The sequence below is a fragment of the Acomys russatus genome, chromosome 16 (genome assembly GCF_903995435.1).
Source record: "Acomys russatus chromosome 16, mAcoRus1.1, whole genome shotgun sequence".
Classification (NCBI taxonomy): domain Eukaryota; kingdom Metazoa; phylum Chordata; class Mammalia; order Rodentia; family Muridae; genus Acomys; species Acomys russatus.
Window position 1 is genome coordinate 30,107,341 of NC_067152.1, and position 17,367 is coordinate 30,124,707.

A 17,367-nucleotide genomic window follows, 5' to 3' on the forward strand; every position below is an offset into this window, starting at 1 on the left:
TGGTTTTCACTTGAGTAGGTCTCATGCATGCTGCCATGGTCTCATGCATGCTGCCAGGGCCTCATGCATGCTGCCAGGGCCTCATGCATGCTGCCAGGGCCTCAATGCATGCTGCCATGGCCTCATGCATGCTGCCATGGGCTCTGAGCTCATATGTGCAATAGTCTGGTTGTGTCTGGAACACCATTTCCTTGAAATCATCTACTGTTTCTGGCTCTTACGGTGTTTCTGCCTCTCTTCCCTGTGGAGCCCCAAGCCTTGGAGGGGAGGGGTTTGATAAACGCATCCCATTCAGGGCCGAGTGCTCCAAAACCTCTCACTCTAACTGCAAAACACACAATCAGACGAAATCTGGAACGATATGTGAAAACACACAGAGCTCATAAGCACCAAAGTCAGCCAACCAAGACACACCAGCTGGTCTTATGGTGCAAGGCTCTGAGGCTGCTTGGTTTTCCAGTCCAGTTATTATCTGAAATCCCCCTCAAGAAGTGCAGTCTGATTGCTAGAAGCTGTCTAGTATCCATCAGGACTGGTTTCACAGCCCAACCCCCAAGCTCTACATTAACTCCTTTCAGTTAGATATTTAATTATTTCTAATTATATATTTCTAATTATATATGTTGCTGCAATGAACATTTTTATACTTAAATCCTTGACAAAATACATAATTACTTCCTAAACACAACTGTTAGGTTAAAAGTACACTAAATAGTTTAAAGATCTTAAAATAGAGTGTCAAATGCTTTTTAAGAAAATTTTGTTGTTGCTATTTTGTATTTTGGGGGTAAATCTAGGGTTACAAGCCTAGGCCCTTCAGGGGAAAAAATTTAAATGAGTTTAGAAATTCCACAATGCATAATATGACTTCAGAAATTTCACAATGCATGACTATCCTGTGTCATGCATTTCACATTCTACAATGTTACTGTGCCTTTTTTGTTTGCTTTCACAAATAAGGAATATAAAAAATGTTAAAAAATAATAACCAATGTGACAAAGCAAAAGTACTATCTTTCTGTGTATGTTTGTTTGTTTGGTTTTAATGGAACTGATTTTTCTGTTCCTAAATTGCATTTTTCTAATTACTGAAGACGCTGGCACATTTTATAAATATTATATATATTTGAGCTGAAAAGATGGCCCAGCCATTAGGGGCTAGGCTCACAACAAAAACATATATATATATTTTTTTACCATTGTTAATTTTTCTCTTTTATTTGATATGCCTCCTGTGTTTTCTTATATTGATTTATAAGAACATTTTAATTAAGTCTATTAATATATTTTGTGAAGATAATTGTAAATATTGATCTCTGGCTAGTAGTGTGCACCTTCAACCTTAAAGCTAGGTGGGCAGAGACAGGCAGATCCTAGGGGCTTGCTAGGCAGCAAGTCTAGCCCAATGGCGGTGCCGGTTCAGTGAGAAAGTTTGTCTGAGAACATAAAGAGGAAAGTCATTGAGGAGGGCACCAACTGTGACCTCTGGCTTCTGCAATGCACATACACATCACACATGCACAGATACACGTAAACACACACACACATGTACACATACATATAAACACACGCATGCGCACACACATACTAAGGAAGAAGAAAAAAATCTAAGCATCTATTATAATTAGATTAAATCTGTCTAGGGGTGGGGGGGCTCACACCAACCAACAAACAATAACCAAGAAAAAAATCGCTTAAAAATTATTCTTCTTTCATAAATATTTTAAAAACCAAACTGACATTTTTAAAAATTTCATTTCTCAGTATCGCTATATATACTGAATATGCACTGTACATTTGCCTAATGATAAATGACACCTTGCTTCTTAAGAAAAAAATCCCATGCCAAAAACTGCTCATGGTCCCGCCCACAGAAAAACTGGAACTTCAAGCTTCATTTTGCCAAAGAGAAATTCTTCATAAAAGCATAATTAACTCAGTGTGAAATCAGGACACTCTTGTTTGTGACTGGAAAACTGTAGGATTTTACATTTTAAAAAAGATATTCATAGCCTAGGTGAGCATGTGAGGCAGAGGCAGTCAGAGCTCCGAGTTCAAGGCCAGTCTGGTCTACATTGTGAGTTCCTGACCAGTCAGGGCTACAGAGTGAGAGCCTGTCCGAAATATAGAGATAGGTATATAAATATATAAATATATACACACACATATACATACATACATACATATGTGCGTATATGGCAGTGGTAGTGCAAGTGTTTAGTCCCAGCAGTCAGGAGGCGGAAGCAGGTGGATCTCTGAGTTTGAGGTCAGCCTGGTCTACAGAATTAGCTGAGTTCCAGGGCAGCCAAGACTACACAGAGAAACCTTGTCTTGAAAAACAAACTGACATTTATGTTCAAGGTTGTCTGCCTAGTGGGCAAGAAACAAAAAGTAGCTGCACTGTCTGCATGTCACTGTCCGTGTGCTCTGAGCATCACACCGTCCATCCACACCTAACCTGATACCACCTACCCAAGAAAGATGCCAAAGACTACAAGACACTGTTCTGCAAAACGACCAAAGGGGTAATCTGTCCTAAACACAGGTCAGTACAATCCGGACTTCCTCAGAGCCTTACTAATCTCGTATCTTGCCCCTAATCAAGTTCCCCTCCCCAGCTAGTCCGTACAACAACATTGCACATCACAGGTTTAAGGCAAGCTCCTGTTACAGGAAGCTAGGACACGGTTCACGGGTTAATATGGCCGCACCACCAGTCAACAGTGTGCCGAAGGACTCAGCCTTCCATAGCGCAGCCAATCCTCCTCAACCTGACACCTGACTCTGCTTTTACCACTTGCGATCCTTCCCATAGGAGCAGGACCGATGCTACCGAGCCCCCGGCAACAGCCTTCGAAAGTGGCTGTTCTAAATTTATCTTGTTGACCTATATGCAAGTACTCATCTCTGCCAGCCTGGACTGTCCAGAGTCACAGAGGGGAGCCTTTTCTTCATTACGTAACACACGTTTGCCCTCCATGGGGTCATTAGCTGGGTCTACCAAGCCAGGTCTGGATGTAACAGACAAGGTTGGAGATGACTAACATCTAGAAACATCTAGAAATTCTTATACCAGTGCAGTGTAGGGCCATATTTAAACTGACTGTGAGTTATCCATGCAGGAAACTCTCACAAGCGAGATTTTATGAGCTGTTTCTTAGATGCATCTCGACTCATTAGAGCCCATTAGACTCAGCTTTACTTTTTAAAGTATTTTTATTTTTTTATTTTTTTATTTTTTTAGCAGTTGAAACCATTTATAGGGACTGCTGCTACATGTCTTTATTTTTCTCTCGGTTTCTTAAGAACAAAAAGAAAAATGTATTCTTAAAATACATGAGGCTCATTTTATCCTTCAATAACCACGTGAGTCCTGTGGCCCTGTCCTTACTCTAAGACATACTGTGCTGTTTCCCTGTCTTTCAAAAGACAGCAGCAGCAATTACATCCACCTGTGTTCAAGAAGGAAGACATGGTGAACGCGGAAGAAGAATGCTGACGTAGAATGCTGACGTCACGCAAGATGATTCAAGCATTCCACTCACATCACAACACCTTTCGTGGCCAAATGCAGCAAAGGAAAAGCAACAGAGAAGAAACATCTGGCCCTGGCACAGTAGGACACAGAACATCACTCAATTGTTAACGTGAAGGAGAGACTCACTGTTTATTTTTGCAGTGCTGGGGACCAAACATAGGGCCTAACACAGTGTTGCACCACTGAACTATACCCCTAGCCCAATGATCTCATATTAAAATGTAAAAAATGGATTTTCCCTCACACCCTTACAATGTGATTCTGTAGCTTCCAGTTCCTTTGTTTCTGTTTAGAAGACACAGGCTAGCCTCCGACTGGATGAAATGTGCCCACACTGAGAAGACACACGGTCTGCTGTTCTCGGATTGCCAATTCAAAGTTAATTCTACCCAGAAACACTTTCACAAATGCACCCAGGATGTACAACTAAACATCTGGGCAAGTTGTGACCCAGTTCAGATGACATAGGAAACAGCCATCACATTAAGAAACTCAGGTCTGGGGTTGCAGAGATGGCTCAGTGGTTGAGGGCATTGGCTGCTCTTCCAGAGGACCCAGGTTCAATTCCCAGTACCCACATGGCAGCTCACAACTGTCTGTAACTTCTGTTCCCTCACACACACATACAGGCAAAACACCAATGTACATAAAAGAAAAATAGGGTGGAGAATGGCTCAGTGGTTAAGAGCATTGTCTTCTCTTTTAGGGGTTCTGAGTTCAATTCCCAGCAACCACATGGTGTCTTACAACCATTTATAATGAGAGCTGGTGCCCTCTGCTGGTATGCAGGTACACATACAGGCAAAACACTGTATATGTAATTTTTAAAAAATTAAAATAAATTATTAAAACAAAAAATAAAGCCGGGTGTGGTGGCACACGCCTTTAATCCCAGTATTTGGGAGGCAGAGGCAGGCGGATCATTGTGAATTCGAGGCCAGCCTGGTCTACAAAATGAGTCCAGGACAGCAAAGATAACACAGAGAAGCCTTGTCTTGGGAAGAAAACAAAAACAAAAACAAAAACAAAGAGCAAGGGAGAACAATTTGAGTTAAAAAAAAAAAAAAGAAGAAACTTAGGTCTGGTTTTAAAAATATTTCACCCAAGGCCTAAATCAAGCTTTTAAAGTGTGTGTGTGTGTGTGTGTGTGTGTGTGTGTGTTTTAAGATTTATTACTTTTATTTTATGTATATGAATGTTTTGCTTGCATGTATGTAAGTGTATGTACATGTGTGTGCCTGGTGCCTATGGAGGGCAGAAGATGGCATCAGAGTCCCTGAAACTGGAATTACAGACATTTGTGAAGCTGTCATATGGATGCTGGGAATTGAACCCAGGTTCTTTGGAAGCGCAGCCAGTGCTCTTAACTGCTGAGCCATCTCTCCAGCATCCCAGCTTCTGAGCTGTTAAGCTCTGAGCTCCAAACGGCAGCTTCCGAATTCTTCCATTTCATTACAGGCGGGAATGACTGGGGGTGCTATGGTTTGAAGATGCTGAGCCGACTACCGTGACTAAGGTACTCTACTTCAGGGGCCTCAGTGTGGTCCAAAAGCGCCACTTGAAAATAGATGCAAGATCAATTTTTTGTTTGTTTGGTTTTTGTTTTTGTTGTTTTCAAGCCAAGGTTTCTTTTCTGTAGCCCCGGCTGGCTGTCCTGGAACTCACACTGTAGGCCAGGCTGGTCTCAAACTCACAAAGATCCTGCCTGCCTCTGCCATGCAGAGTATTGGTATTCGAGTTGTGTATTACCACACCCGGCTCACCAAGGTCTGTTTTTCAACGTGTATATAATGGCATTTCAAACCGTGCCAACCTCACATAACTTCTAGAACACACATTCTCAACCTGTGGGTCGCAACCCCCCCCCCCGGGGGGGGAGTCAAATGACCCTTTCACAGGGGTTGTCTAAGACCATCCGAAAACACATATTTACATTAAAGTTCATAACAGTAGCAAATTTAGGTTATGAGGTAGCGACAAAAATAATTTTATGGTTGGGGGTCACCATCACATGAGGAACTGTATTAAATGGCCTCGGTGTTAGGAAGGTTGAGAACCACTGCTCTAGGGCAATTCTATATTTAACTATTGATACCAACTAAATTTTACCAGCAAGTTGTTTCAAAATACAGGCCACAGTAACCTGTCGGCTGTGACTCTGGGTGTCACTCGTCAGGTACGCCGCACTGAGCTGTTAGTGGCTCTGGCTTATGGTCACGTACCCTCCTTTGCTCCTCTTCGGCATCAGCAAACAGTTTACGAATGTTAGCCTCCGATTCGCCCACGTATTTGTTAAGGATTTCTGGCCCGTTGACCACCTTGGGCTCTCTCGCATTCAGCATCTTGCCAATCTGTCGAGCCAGGAGAGTCTTACCACAACCAGGGGGTCCGTATAGCAGGATGCCTTTAACATGCTTACAACCTGAAAAGGAAGAAGAGACGGCCTTATAACCACTCACTGAAATCGAGGAGGGTGCCCAAAGGAAGGGCTGCCTTTTCCTTCACATACACCTTAGGACAGACCACCCCGGTCACTTACATACTTTAACATCCATGTGCTCTGAACAGACGAGGATCAACAGTCGAGCCTCTTACATTGCTTCAAACAGAAAACCCAGAACCCAGTCCTAGCTGCTGCTGTATTTGAAGAGAGAGGGAAGCTGCAAGTTGCAGAGTTTTTGAAACTCTCTATCACTTAGAAGCTATCACTTTTACTCTGGAACTGTCTCTTTGACTTGCTTCCTTATCCTTGGTGATCAGGAAGAACGTCTAATGGCAAATACATCTATTACCATAGAGTGGGCTATGGGAGCTACGTCTTAGTCACAAGATAACAGGTTGACAAGCCAAAACAAACATGGAGAGGAAGCAGGCGTGTCTGGGTTGGATGGGTACAGAAAGGTTCCAAGGTCTAGATGGATGGCACCAATTTTGTGAAAAGAATATATGTCTTCAGTGACAAATGTCACCTGACACATGTGTATGACTTTTTAGGGCCACCCAGGTACAAATGAAGTTTCAAAACCAGTGTTCAATGACTTGCCACTTACAAACCAAACTAGCAAGAGTGATGATCTGGACTCCCCAGGGGGTCTCTAGTCTACCCTACATGGCCGTCTGCACCAGTTCTTAAGATGACGATGACCTGTGTAACTTCTCTTTACTCTTCTGGGGACACTGACTTCCACCATTTCACTGTTATGGTCCATGGATTCTGTTGAACATGTTCGTGTGTATATATATATATATATCTCCCTGTGAAGTAATAATTAAACTTTAGAGCCGGTGGGGTGGTGCACACCTTTAATCCCAGCACTCGGGAGGCAGAGGCAGGTGGATCTCTGTGAGTTCGAGGCCAGCCTGGTCTACAAAGTGAGTCTAGGACAGCCAAGGCTACACAGAGAAACCAAAACAAAACACATTTATTAGACTTCAGTGTTATTCTCATAACTACAGGTGGAAATAAACCCTGGAAATGCAGCACACAGTCTGTTCCCGTGAAAAACAGCTTGTCCTTATCTGAAATTAGAGTTGCAAAAATTTTGTCTTTAAAAGGAAAACATACTGTGGAATCACTGACAGCAAGTAAAATAAACCACAGGATACAACTAAGTACTAGAAGCGAGACTCTGAGAAGGAAGATCTTTTGGGTTGCCAGTGACATCGAAATGCAGCATCTTTATCTCAAGAACAATTAAAAATTAAAAATTCTTGCCAGGCGTGGTAGTGCACGCCTTTAATCCCAGCACTCTGGAGGCAGAGGCAGGCGGGTCGCTGTGAGTTCGAGGCCAGCCTGGGCTACAAAGTTGAGTCCAGGACAGCCAAGGCTACACAGAGAAACCCTGTCTGGAAAAAAAAAAATCTTGAAAACAATGAGATCTGCACTCCTCGTTAAGCTCACAGGCAGAAAGAGAACTTACCAGAAACTTGTGAAAGCTTGGCACCACAACCTTTCTCATCACAGAGTAAAGATCCGCCCAAGAACCACGGGCGGGAAAATGTCTTTGACCTTTGGCCCAGCCCTCAAGCAGAAGGTTTGTACTGCATTATGGGTAAGCCTGGCTCTTCTCCTGGAGCCTGGCACCACCAATCACAGCCCACACCCAAGCCTCCAGGACAACTAGGCTTTGGAAACTGACTCCTAATTTTCCTCTTCAAGCCAACTGTTACCAGTTGACTGTACAGACCATAGGCAGATGGTGGGAATGAAAGAAGCGCAGCAAGGGCTTGGTGCCTAACAGCACTGGCTGCTCTTCTGGAGGATCTGGGTTCAGGTCCCTCCCTCATGGCGGCTCACAGCTGTCTGTAACCCCAGTTCCAGTGAGTCAATGCCCTCTCCAGGCATGATACATAGTGTACCTACATACATGCAGGCAAAACCCTCATACACATAAAAGTAAACAACCGTGAAGCGGAGGAGGAGGAGGAGAGAGCAGCAAGGACCCACAGGGGCCAGGCCTAGTCTCATCTTGTCTTGACTTTCTCCAAGTGTGCCAGCCTCCTCTTAAGGAAACCCCTTCCAGGATAGGCCGTGCTTCCTTAGAAAGGCTTTTCACGTCTTCTGTGAGCCCCATCCTGTGAGCCCCGAGCACAATATGGCCATGGAGCAGAGCTGGAGCAAATTACAGCACGGTGCTGACTGACGGAGCCTCCTCCCCCACACCACACAATTTCAGCTCCGCTCTCTCGCAGCTTTCTCATGCCACATGCCATCCTTTAGTCGCCTTTGTTATCTCGTCTCTAATTCTCCTTATGAATTATTGAAATACTCAGTTCTTCTCAAGAGCTACCTCGTGCCTCTAACTCTTCTCAGAGATGACCTAGATTCCCACTTCACATATTTAAAAAAAAGAGATTATCAATCGTGACCTCCCCGCAGCTCTCCGCCTCGCCAGCAGACACTGGCCAGCAGACGCATCCATCCTTAACCTCAACCTTGGCTCGCAAAGGAGGAGTTTTCCTGTCTTTTCTCTGAAGCTTACATTTCAGTCATTTGTTTATCTACCTTCTCTCTGGGACGGTGTGCTGTTAAAGGGGAAATACTGTTTTATTGATCTTGAATCACAAGTGGCCTAGTGTAATGCTTAGCCCATAGCATACACTCAAAAAAGAGCCAAAGAAGTAAACGGAGTCTTTTTTTCTCCAAATGCAGAGTCTGAGGGAGAAGATACGGTTTTTAAAATTATTTGAAGCCCTTAACTGATGGATCTCATTACTGAACTAATTCAAGTCTGTAAAAGTAAAACAAAACAAACAAACAAAACCCATAATAAAACCTATTTGCAGTGACCAAGCTTTTGCAGTTTAGCAAAACAAACTGTACATGAATACCGGAATCTAAACATGGAAAATGCTTAGCTTAATGTGGTTTGGATTAAACTAACTCAGATCTTATAAATAGTTCACAAAATATTGCCATGAAAATTAAGAGAAAAGGCTGGCATGCAGGTTTATGAAACACAGTATATGCTGTCCTTGAAATGACAATACAGCCCGTGTAACGTCAACAGGAAGCCTTTGCGGCTTCAAGGCAGTATCAGGACTGGAATCCTTTCTAGCATATCAAAGAAATACACACTGACAAGAAGATTTCAAAATCCACCTCCCAAAAAAAAAAAAAAAAATCAGTTATTTGAATAAGCAGTGGAAACGAGACCTTGTTATTACTATTATTATAGTCTTTCCTGACTTATTAAATAAGCACTGGTCTCTAATTTTCAGTGAGTCATAAAAACTGATTCCGCTCAACACAAAAGTGTATTAAGCTCCTGTTGGGATGAAGCACTGAGGTAGGTGTCAGGGACACAGACATACAAAGAGCAGGTCCCACCTGCATGGAATTCCTGGCTTAGCAGGAGAGAGTAGGCAAGCATCTACACTATACCACAGCGTATCAGTGAAACGTATGAAGTATCTTTGCCATCTTCCCAAGAAAGACTGATTCTGCCGAGGTAATAGCAGAAAATTAGGACTGGACACAGGGACAAAAAGATACTGGAAAGATGCGCAGGGGTCGTGTTTGGGCAGTGGAAAGGGAACGATGCCGTAAAGAGAGACTGAAGGGGGCCACGGGCACAAAGGCACGGACACAGATGCCAGCAGTGACCTGCTAGAGGAGAGCCTTGGAGGTGCCTAGAGACTGGCAGGCTCTGTGGCAGGCCATCACACCGCGCCAATGAGTGAAAGTTTTATTTGGTTGGGAAATGCACAAACATGCCATGGTTAGAATATGGAGGTCAGAGGGCAACTGGAAAGAATTGATTCTCTTCTCTCACCATGTGGGTCCTGGGGATTGAACTCAGGTCATCAGGCTTAGCAGCAATCACCCTTAGCCACTGAGCCATCTTGCAAACTCCTCCATGAGTTTTGAACTTACACAGGGTAGAAGGGTAGATTAAGGTACTCTGCCTTTTTTTTGTTTTGTTTTGGTTTGGTTTGGTTTGGTTTTTTGTTTGTTTTTTCAAGACAGGGTTTCTCTGAGTAGCCTTGGCTGTCCTGGACTCTCTTTGTAGAATAGGCTGGCCTCGAACTCACAGCAATCCACCAGCCTCTGCCTCCCGAGTGCTGGGCTTAAAGGTGTGCGCCACCACGCCCAGCTCAGTACTCAGCCTTTTCTGCAGACACTGATTTTGCTAGCTGACTGGATTTTGGCCAGCTTAACCTTCATATCACTTCAGGTTCTGTGGGACCCAGAGGCCTCAGGAAGAAGCCTCACTCTGATGCTAATGGCCTGCTCCCCTAACCGTTGTGTAGGTCTCCCGTAATCAGTACCCCACCCAGGCCAGTAAATTAAATATAAAAGGGAAGACATAGAAGAAAAGGAAACTGGTGGGCATTGCTTAAATTGACACATTCTGTCATTCATTCTCATTCCCACTCCTCCGTGTGTGTGTGTGTGTGTGTGTGTGTGTGTGTGTGTGTGTGAGTGTGTGTGAGTATGTGTGTGAGTGTGTGTGTGTGTGAGAGTGTGTGTGTGAGTGTGTGTATGTGTGTGTTGTGTGTGTGAGTGTGTGTGAGTGTGTGTGAGTATGTGTATGTGAGTGTGTGTATGTTGTGTGTGTGAGTGTGTGAGTGTGTGTGTTGTGTGTGTGTGAGTGTGTGTGTGTATGTGTGTTGTGTGTGTGAGTGTGAGTATTGTGAGTGTGTGAGTATGTGTGTGTTGTGTGTGTGTGAGTGTGTATGTGTGTGTGTTGTGTGAGTGTGTGTGTGAGTGTGTGAGTATGTGTGTGTTGTGTGTGTGAGTGTGAGTGTGTGTGTGTTGTGTGTGTGAGTGTGTGAGTGTGTGTGTTGTGTGTGTGTATGTGTGTTGTGTGTGAGTGTGAGTATTGTGAGTGTGTGTGTGAGTGTGTGAGTATGTGTGTGTTGTGTGAGTGTGTGTGTGTATGAGTGTGTGTGTGTGTGTGTTGATTTTGTTTCATTGAGACAGCCTAGGCTTCAACTCCTGATCCTCTGGCCCAAGCCTCCTATATTGTAGAATTACAGGCATACAACGTCATGCTCATCTTGTTCCTCCATTCTTTCCCATGAACAGTCGAATGGCTCTCTCCAGGAAAACGCACAAAGCATTTCCACACACTTGAGGTGATTCCGAAACTCTCCAAGGTTGACTCATGGAGACTAAATAAAAGGCTCTGAGGAATGGGGACGCAGCTCAAGCAAGGCAATTAATTACCTAGTGTGTGCAAGGATCTGGGTTCGACCAGCACAGCAATAACCACACCCACAAAATAAAACAAAATGTCTCCTCATATACAAGAACTGCCCTTCCCCCCTAAAAAAAACTAGGGAGAAATGCTGCAATTGTGTTATATAGCTTATTTGTTTGTTGTTTATAGTTTTTACCAGTTAAAGATTTCTTTTAAAAGAAATATGTATGCTTTTAATCCCAGGACTCAGGAGGCAGAGGCAGGTGCATCTTATGAGTTCAAGGCCAGCTTAGTCTATATTGTGAGTTCTAGGATAGGCAGGGTAATACAGTGAGACTTGGTCTTAAAAATAAATAAATACATTATGACCATGTTTCATATAAGTAAACACACTTAATACCAAAAGGAATGACAGAAGTAATCTCAGAACAAAAAGATGGTCTTTTGTGCTACACTCAGTTATATATATTGTTTAAAAAGTAGGGTTTTTTTGGTTTTTTGTTTGTTTGTTTGTTTTTTGCTTTTTAAGTAGGGACTCTAGGGAGGAAAAAGAAGGGAGATGTCATGTAATTATATTATAATCTAAAACATAACAGAGGAAATAGAAAAAAAAACTGCTGAGAAAGACAGTGGATGTTACCTTCTGGCCTCCATATGCATTTGCACACACGTGCTCCATGTTCTACACACACACACACACACACACACACACACACACACACGTGCAAACATACAGTAGTGATGCTGGAATCTGCCTATCTAGATTAAAATCCTGGTTTTCCACTTATTAGGTAGAAATAATATTAGTAAGTACCTGAAGGTCACTGTGATGATCAAGCAAAACCCATAAAAAGCAGCTGCTGATACACAGTGATAATACCTAAATATCTGCTGCTGAGTAATATTAGCTCATTTTTATCTTCTGGCTATGGATGCATAATGAAACAGAACCAGACCGTCAACTGCTACTTAAGAATTAGATTGTCAGAGGTTAAGAGCACTGGATGCTCTTCCAGAGGTCCTGAGTTCAACTCCCAGCAACCACATGGTGGCTCACAACCATCTATAATGTCATCTGATGCCCTCTTCTAACACGTATGTGTACATGCAGGCAGAACATTGTATAAATAATAAATAAATCTAAAAAAAAAAACTAAAGAATTAGATCACGTTAGACACAACCATAAAGCTCGAAACAAGTGACTATTTTGCTTCTGCTGATTACCCCCGAGAGTGACGAGGTGGCCGTCTTGCACTGCTGTCACAGAACGCTGAGAATTACAGCGTCCGGTGCACTGATGAAACTCAAGCTCCCAGTGAGCGCCGCAGCGCATACACCACACCGGAGCCTTTCCACAGGACGTTGCTAGCCCATTAGCCAAGTCAGGATCCCCCAGTGTTAGCCGCTCTTCCAGACGGACTATCGGAGTTGATTCTCTTGCTTCTCCGCACCACAAGCACAGGCTAGCCCACCAGTCTCTAGGGTTCTCTGAGCTCACAGGGTCAGCATGCAGCCCCTTCCACGAAAGCCAAGCCACCACGGTGGTCAGGTCCCCTTTGCTCCCATTGATGGTACGTGGGTTTCATTTCCAACGCTTTCTTCCTTTCCCCAGCTGCAGCGCCTCTTAAAGTCTCTACCAGAGTTAGAGCGCTGACGCTGGCTCTTAGGGGGCACACCTTTTGCTCTGTTTGCGCTCACCTGACAGGACCTGACTCTCCTGGGAACCACATGAGCCACTTCTCAGTATTTGCCCAAAAGTGTATCGCTGCCCTCTAGACTAGCACAGTGCATGTTCCCCCTTAGCTTGAGGGGAGCCAGCAATGTATTATGTTTCCCCTTCTAACTAACTGCTAGTCTCTTAGCTAAATCAACAATCCTTCAGCAACATACAAAATCAGGAGACACACTGAGACCCAGATGTTAACATACCTGCAAAAGTTCTGGTGGGGGTAAACTTGACGAGATATTAAGGTGTGCACCACAGACAGCGTGAAGTGATTTCTGGCCTAAAAGTCTACACAGAACAGGCCTTTGCCACAATGACAGGCACTTCCGGCCCCACAGATGGAAGATAACACACAAGAATATTACAGGGTATCTAAATCAGCTCATCATCATTTCCTTAAAGTAGCATTGTAAAGATGACAGTGTCTTAGTTCTACAACCCGATGGATAAACAGTAACATTTGCTGTTTATAACCTTTGAAAATAACTGTCCAAAATGAGATACACTGTATTTGCCAAGCTTGTCATTTTCAGTGTGAGTTAGATAACGGCTTCTTTTTCCCTAGATGTCACCAAATGAGGCTGACTGCATCAAGGAAAAACTGTCAGCGACACTGACGGTCTTCAATGGGGGAAAACTCATTGTCGGGATGTCAATAAATTAGAAGCGATCTCTATCAAGTTAGCATTGGGCTGGGAGCGCCTAATTCTTTTTAGGGGTGGGGGCAGGATATGAATGAGCAGTGATACTTGAAGGGGAATCCCAAGTGGCTTCCAGCTCAAACACAGACAGCGCTGCTTGCCAAGGAGGAGTCTGTCGAGGCCAGTGCAAGTTGGGGCATCGTCACAAGTCTCGCAAGCTTCTCGAAGCATGTGTGCAAACCAGGTCTGACTGCTCAACACTAAAAAGTGCGTGGACTTGTTACATGGTACAGTCTCAGCTGGTATTAATGCCCGATCTCATTAAGTTTCCATAATTTCAGCTTGTGTCTTTATAAAGTATTAATTGAAACAAGCACGAGCTCTACTTAAATTCCTTTATTTTCAGAGTACAGAATTTTTTTTTTTAAAGACTTATATTATTTATTTATTTATTTTCAGGCAGGGTCTATCTATGTAGTTCTGGCTGTTCTGGAACTCGTTTCATAAATCAGGCTAGCCTCCCATGGAGATCCACCTGCCTCTGCCTCCCCAGTGCTGGGATTAAAGGTGTGTGCCACCACACCCAGCAAGATTTACTTTTAACTGTGTGCATGTTTTTATGTATATGTGAGAGCAGGGCTGGTGGAGGTGAGGAGCACGCGTCAGATCCCAGGGAGCTGGCGTTGCAGGCCACTGTGAGCTGCAGGACACCAGTGCTGGGAGCCAAACTCAGGCACATGCCTTAAACCTTGAACACCTCTCCAGGGCTGGCTTTCCTTCCTCTCGCAGTAAGGACGTGGAGCATGGTGTTCACCAACTTCTGTTTCAAAGTGCTGTTTGGTGATCAGCGTGGAAGGTAGGTCGCCCCCCCCCCGCACCCCTTCATCTGTGTACTTTGTAAACCCTTAAGGAGACCTTTAATATGAAGACCGCTGGACTGCGGACCCCAGTCTCTTGACGTCATTCTGCCTAGGACAAGTATGCAGCTACCGGCTCTAAAGTGCCCAGGGCACATTGAGCTCCACTCTGAGCAAGTGAAAAAGACCCGTGCCCTGAGCGCCAAGCAGCTGCAAGCAGCCGTGCAAGCTGTCTACCATCTGACTGGTCTATACCCAAATTAGTCAACTGAAATTCGTATAGATCTTCTCATCAGATAGCCCCGAATGAGAGATGGGATGTGTGGAGCAACCCTCCCGACTAATCTTTGCTGACACCCCCACCCTCTTACACTCCCTCCTAGGGTGTTGCCCGGTATTTCACGAATTCTTGATGACAAAGATCATGCTGCTTCTGCAGCAGGCCCTGCCTTGCTGCCACCTGGCATCGGCTGCTTTCTGGTTTCATCAGCCTACAGTTTGCCCTCCTGTTTCCTCTGCCCCTCGGCCTTACGGTCTTGCTGCTTTATGGGACCTTGGCTCCAGATGAACACACTGTCTGCTCTTACGACTTACAGCTTCTCTTCCCTCACCTGGGACCTCTACTCTAGTCCGTGCTCTTCTGGTCCTCACAAGTCACAGCCTTAAGCCAGGCATGGGGGTCACACGCCTGTAACCCCAGTGCTCAGGAGACTTTAGATTGCTGTCAGTTCAAGGCCAACCTGAGCTAAACACATGAATTTAAAGGCCAGACGAGGCTAGTTAAAAAAAAAAAAAAAAAAAAAAAAGTCACTCCCTTAATTAACATTATCTGATTTTGGGCACATCTTTTGGGCTCAATTCTTCAATAATTACAGAGGCAACTGACAAAACAATGTGTATCACGGTCCCACAGGGGTTATTTAAATGCATATTTCCAGGCATCACTCCAAGAAATGGAAATTCATGAAGTCTGGAGGGGACCTGAGGTAGGTGAGTACTCAACATGTGCCCCTACATGTCTCTAAAAGCAGCCAGAGGACACTCTGGATGGAGTTCCATACAACTCACAATGCAGCGCCCTCGAGTGTGTGTGCTCTTGGCCTGCACCAATCACAAGCTGGTAAGAATGCATTTCTTACCCTTGGACAGTGGTGGTTGGCCGAGCAAGTCTAAGGAGGTCACATTACGAGGAGTAAATGAAAGTTTCTTCTATTTGCGTGCAATGGAGAGAGAGGAGGATTTGTGAATGGCGACTTGCGGTTTTACTCAGTAGTAAATTTAATAGGATGAAGACTGAACGAGGATGTCTAAAATGTTGGTGGTTTTTTCCCGACATCTTAGTGAGGCTGCAGTGGTCGTCGCCAGTCTCCTGGCTTCGCCATGCCGCCCAAGGACGACAAGAAGAAGAAAGGTGCTGGAAAGTCGGCCAAAAAAGACAAAGACCCAGTAAATAAGTCTGGTGGCAAGGCCAAAAAGAAGAAGTGGTCCAAAGGCAAAGTTTAGGACAAGCTCAACAATTTAGTCCTGTTTGACAAAGCCACATACGACAAACTCTGCAAGGAAGTTCCCAACTATAAGCTTATTACTCCAGCTGTGGTCTCTGAGAGACTGAAGCTTCAAGGCTCCTTGGCCAGGGCAGCCCTTCAGGAGCTGCTTAGGAAAGGACTTATCAAGCTGGTTTCGAAGCACAGAGCCCAAGTAATTTACACAAGAAACAGAAAGGGTGGAGATGCCCCAGCTGCTGGTGAAGATGCATAAGCAGGCTAAATCAGCTGTACTTTTGGGAAAATAAAACTTTATTAAATCAAAAAAAAAAAAAAATGTTGATGGTTTCAGCCTGGGCTGGAAGATTTATGTTTCTACCAAAAGATGGCGGCTGGGTCTACCAGACTCACACTCGACACTCACAATACTCCATTGAACTCTGGGCGCGTAGGATGCTAAAGGGCTAAAAAGAAGACTAAAAGAAGATTCCAGAAGGCAGCTGCAGGAACCAGCCTGACTGGGAAGTGAGCATTGGAGAAACAATGGATCTGAGGAGAGCTGAGGTTGGCAGAACTGCTTTCTTCACAGACCTTAAGAGTTTTCACGAGGAAGGAGAAGTAGGTGTGTTCTCCTTCTGTGTGACCTCAGGAAAACCAGAGCTGCTCACAGAAATACGTCACCTTAACCTAGGAAGCGTCACCTGGAGCGGCAGAAGATTCAAACAAAAGGCAGGTGTGTGGACTAGCTGAGCCTTGGGACCTGGTGCTGGAGAAGAGGACACAAAGCTGACAGTCTCTGGTGGGGCCAGCGAGTCCTGCAGGGATCTGAAGTGGCTATTCCAGGACTGTATTGTAGTTTCCTATAAGCAAATACCCAACACAAGCCACTTAACGGAGGGGGAGCTGTTTGGGCTCACAGTGGGTGTGAGCTTCGCTCACTCTCTACTTTGTTTTTGAAACAATTTATTTTATGTGTATGAGTGTTTTGTCAACATGTATGTGGGTGCACTCCCTGTGTGCCTGCTGCCTAAAGAGGTCAGAAGGGGGTGTCAGACTCCCCTGGAACTGGAGTTACAGATGGCTATGAGCTGCCATACTGGTGCCCTAACACTGGGGTTACAGGGGCTATACCCCGCTTTTGTGCAAGTGTTAGGGATCTGAACAGAGGCTCTTGCTCGTGCGTGTACGGCGAACACTTGACCAACTGAACCCTCTCCCCAGTCCCCGTTTTAAGCATTTTCTAAGTGAATTCAAACAGAACCATTAAACTTCACCTCTCTGACCTTCATACTGTTTGGTCACTAGGTGGTAAAGTAGGTGGAAAGAAAGGGCGTGGAAAAGTCCTGTGTGGTTTTCATTAGATAAATTCAGGCTAACTCACTGTTCTGAAAGCTCATTGAGTTAGCAGAGCTCTCTATGTAAGGCCCAAACAGGTCCTCAATGCTGAGACATACCTATTTAGAAAAATGGCAGC

At 44.5% G+C, this 17,367-nt stretch overlaps 1 protein-coding gene and 1 pseudogene across 1 annotated transcript in view; one reads left to right on the top strand and one right to left on the bottom strand.

The window, feature by feature from the left end:
• Nsf (N-ethylmaleimide sensitive factor, vesicle fusing ATPase) overlaps positions 1 to 17,367 on the bottom strand; it is a 139,816-nt gene that overhangs the window by 54,800 nt on the left and 67,649 nt on the right. Inside the window, exon 9 of the mRNA XM_051158845.1 lies at positions 5,761 to 5,960. Within this exon, the coding sequence (XP_051014802.1) occupies positions 5,761 to 5,960 (200 nt within the window). The remainder of the gene's footprint in view (positions 1 to 5,760; positions 5,961 to 17,367) is intronic.
• On the top strand, positions 15,738 to 16,213 carry LOC127200520 (40S ribosomal protein S25-like; annotated as a pseudogene).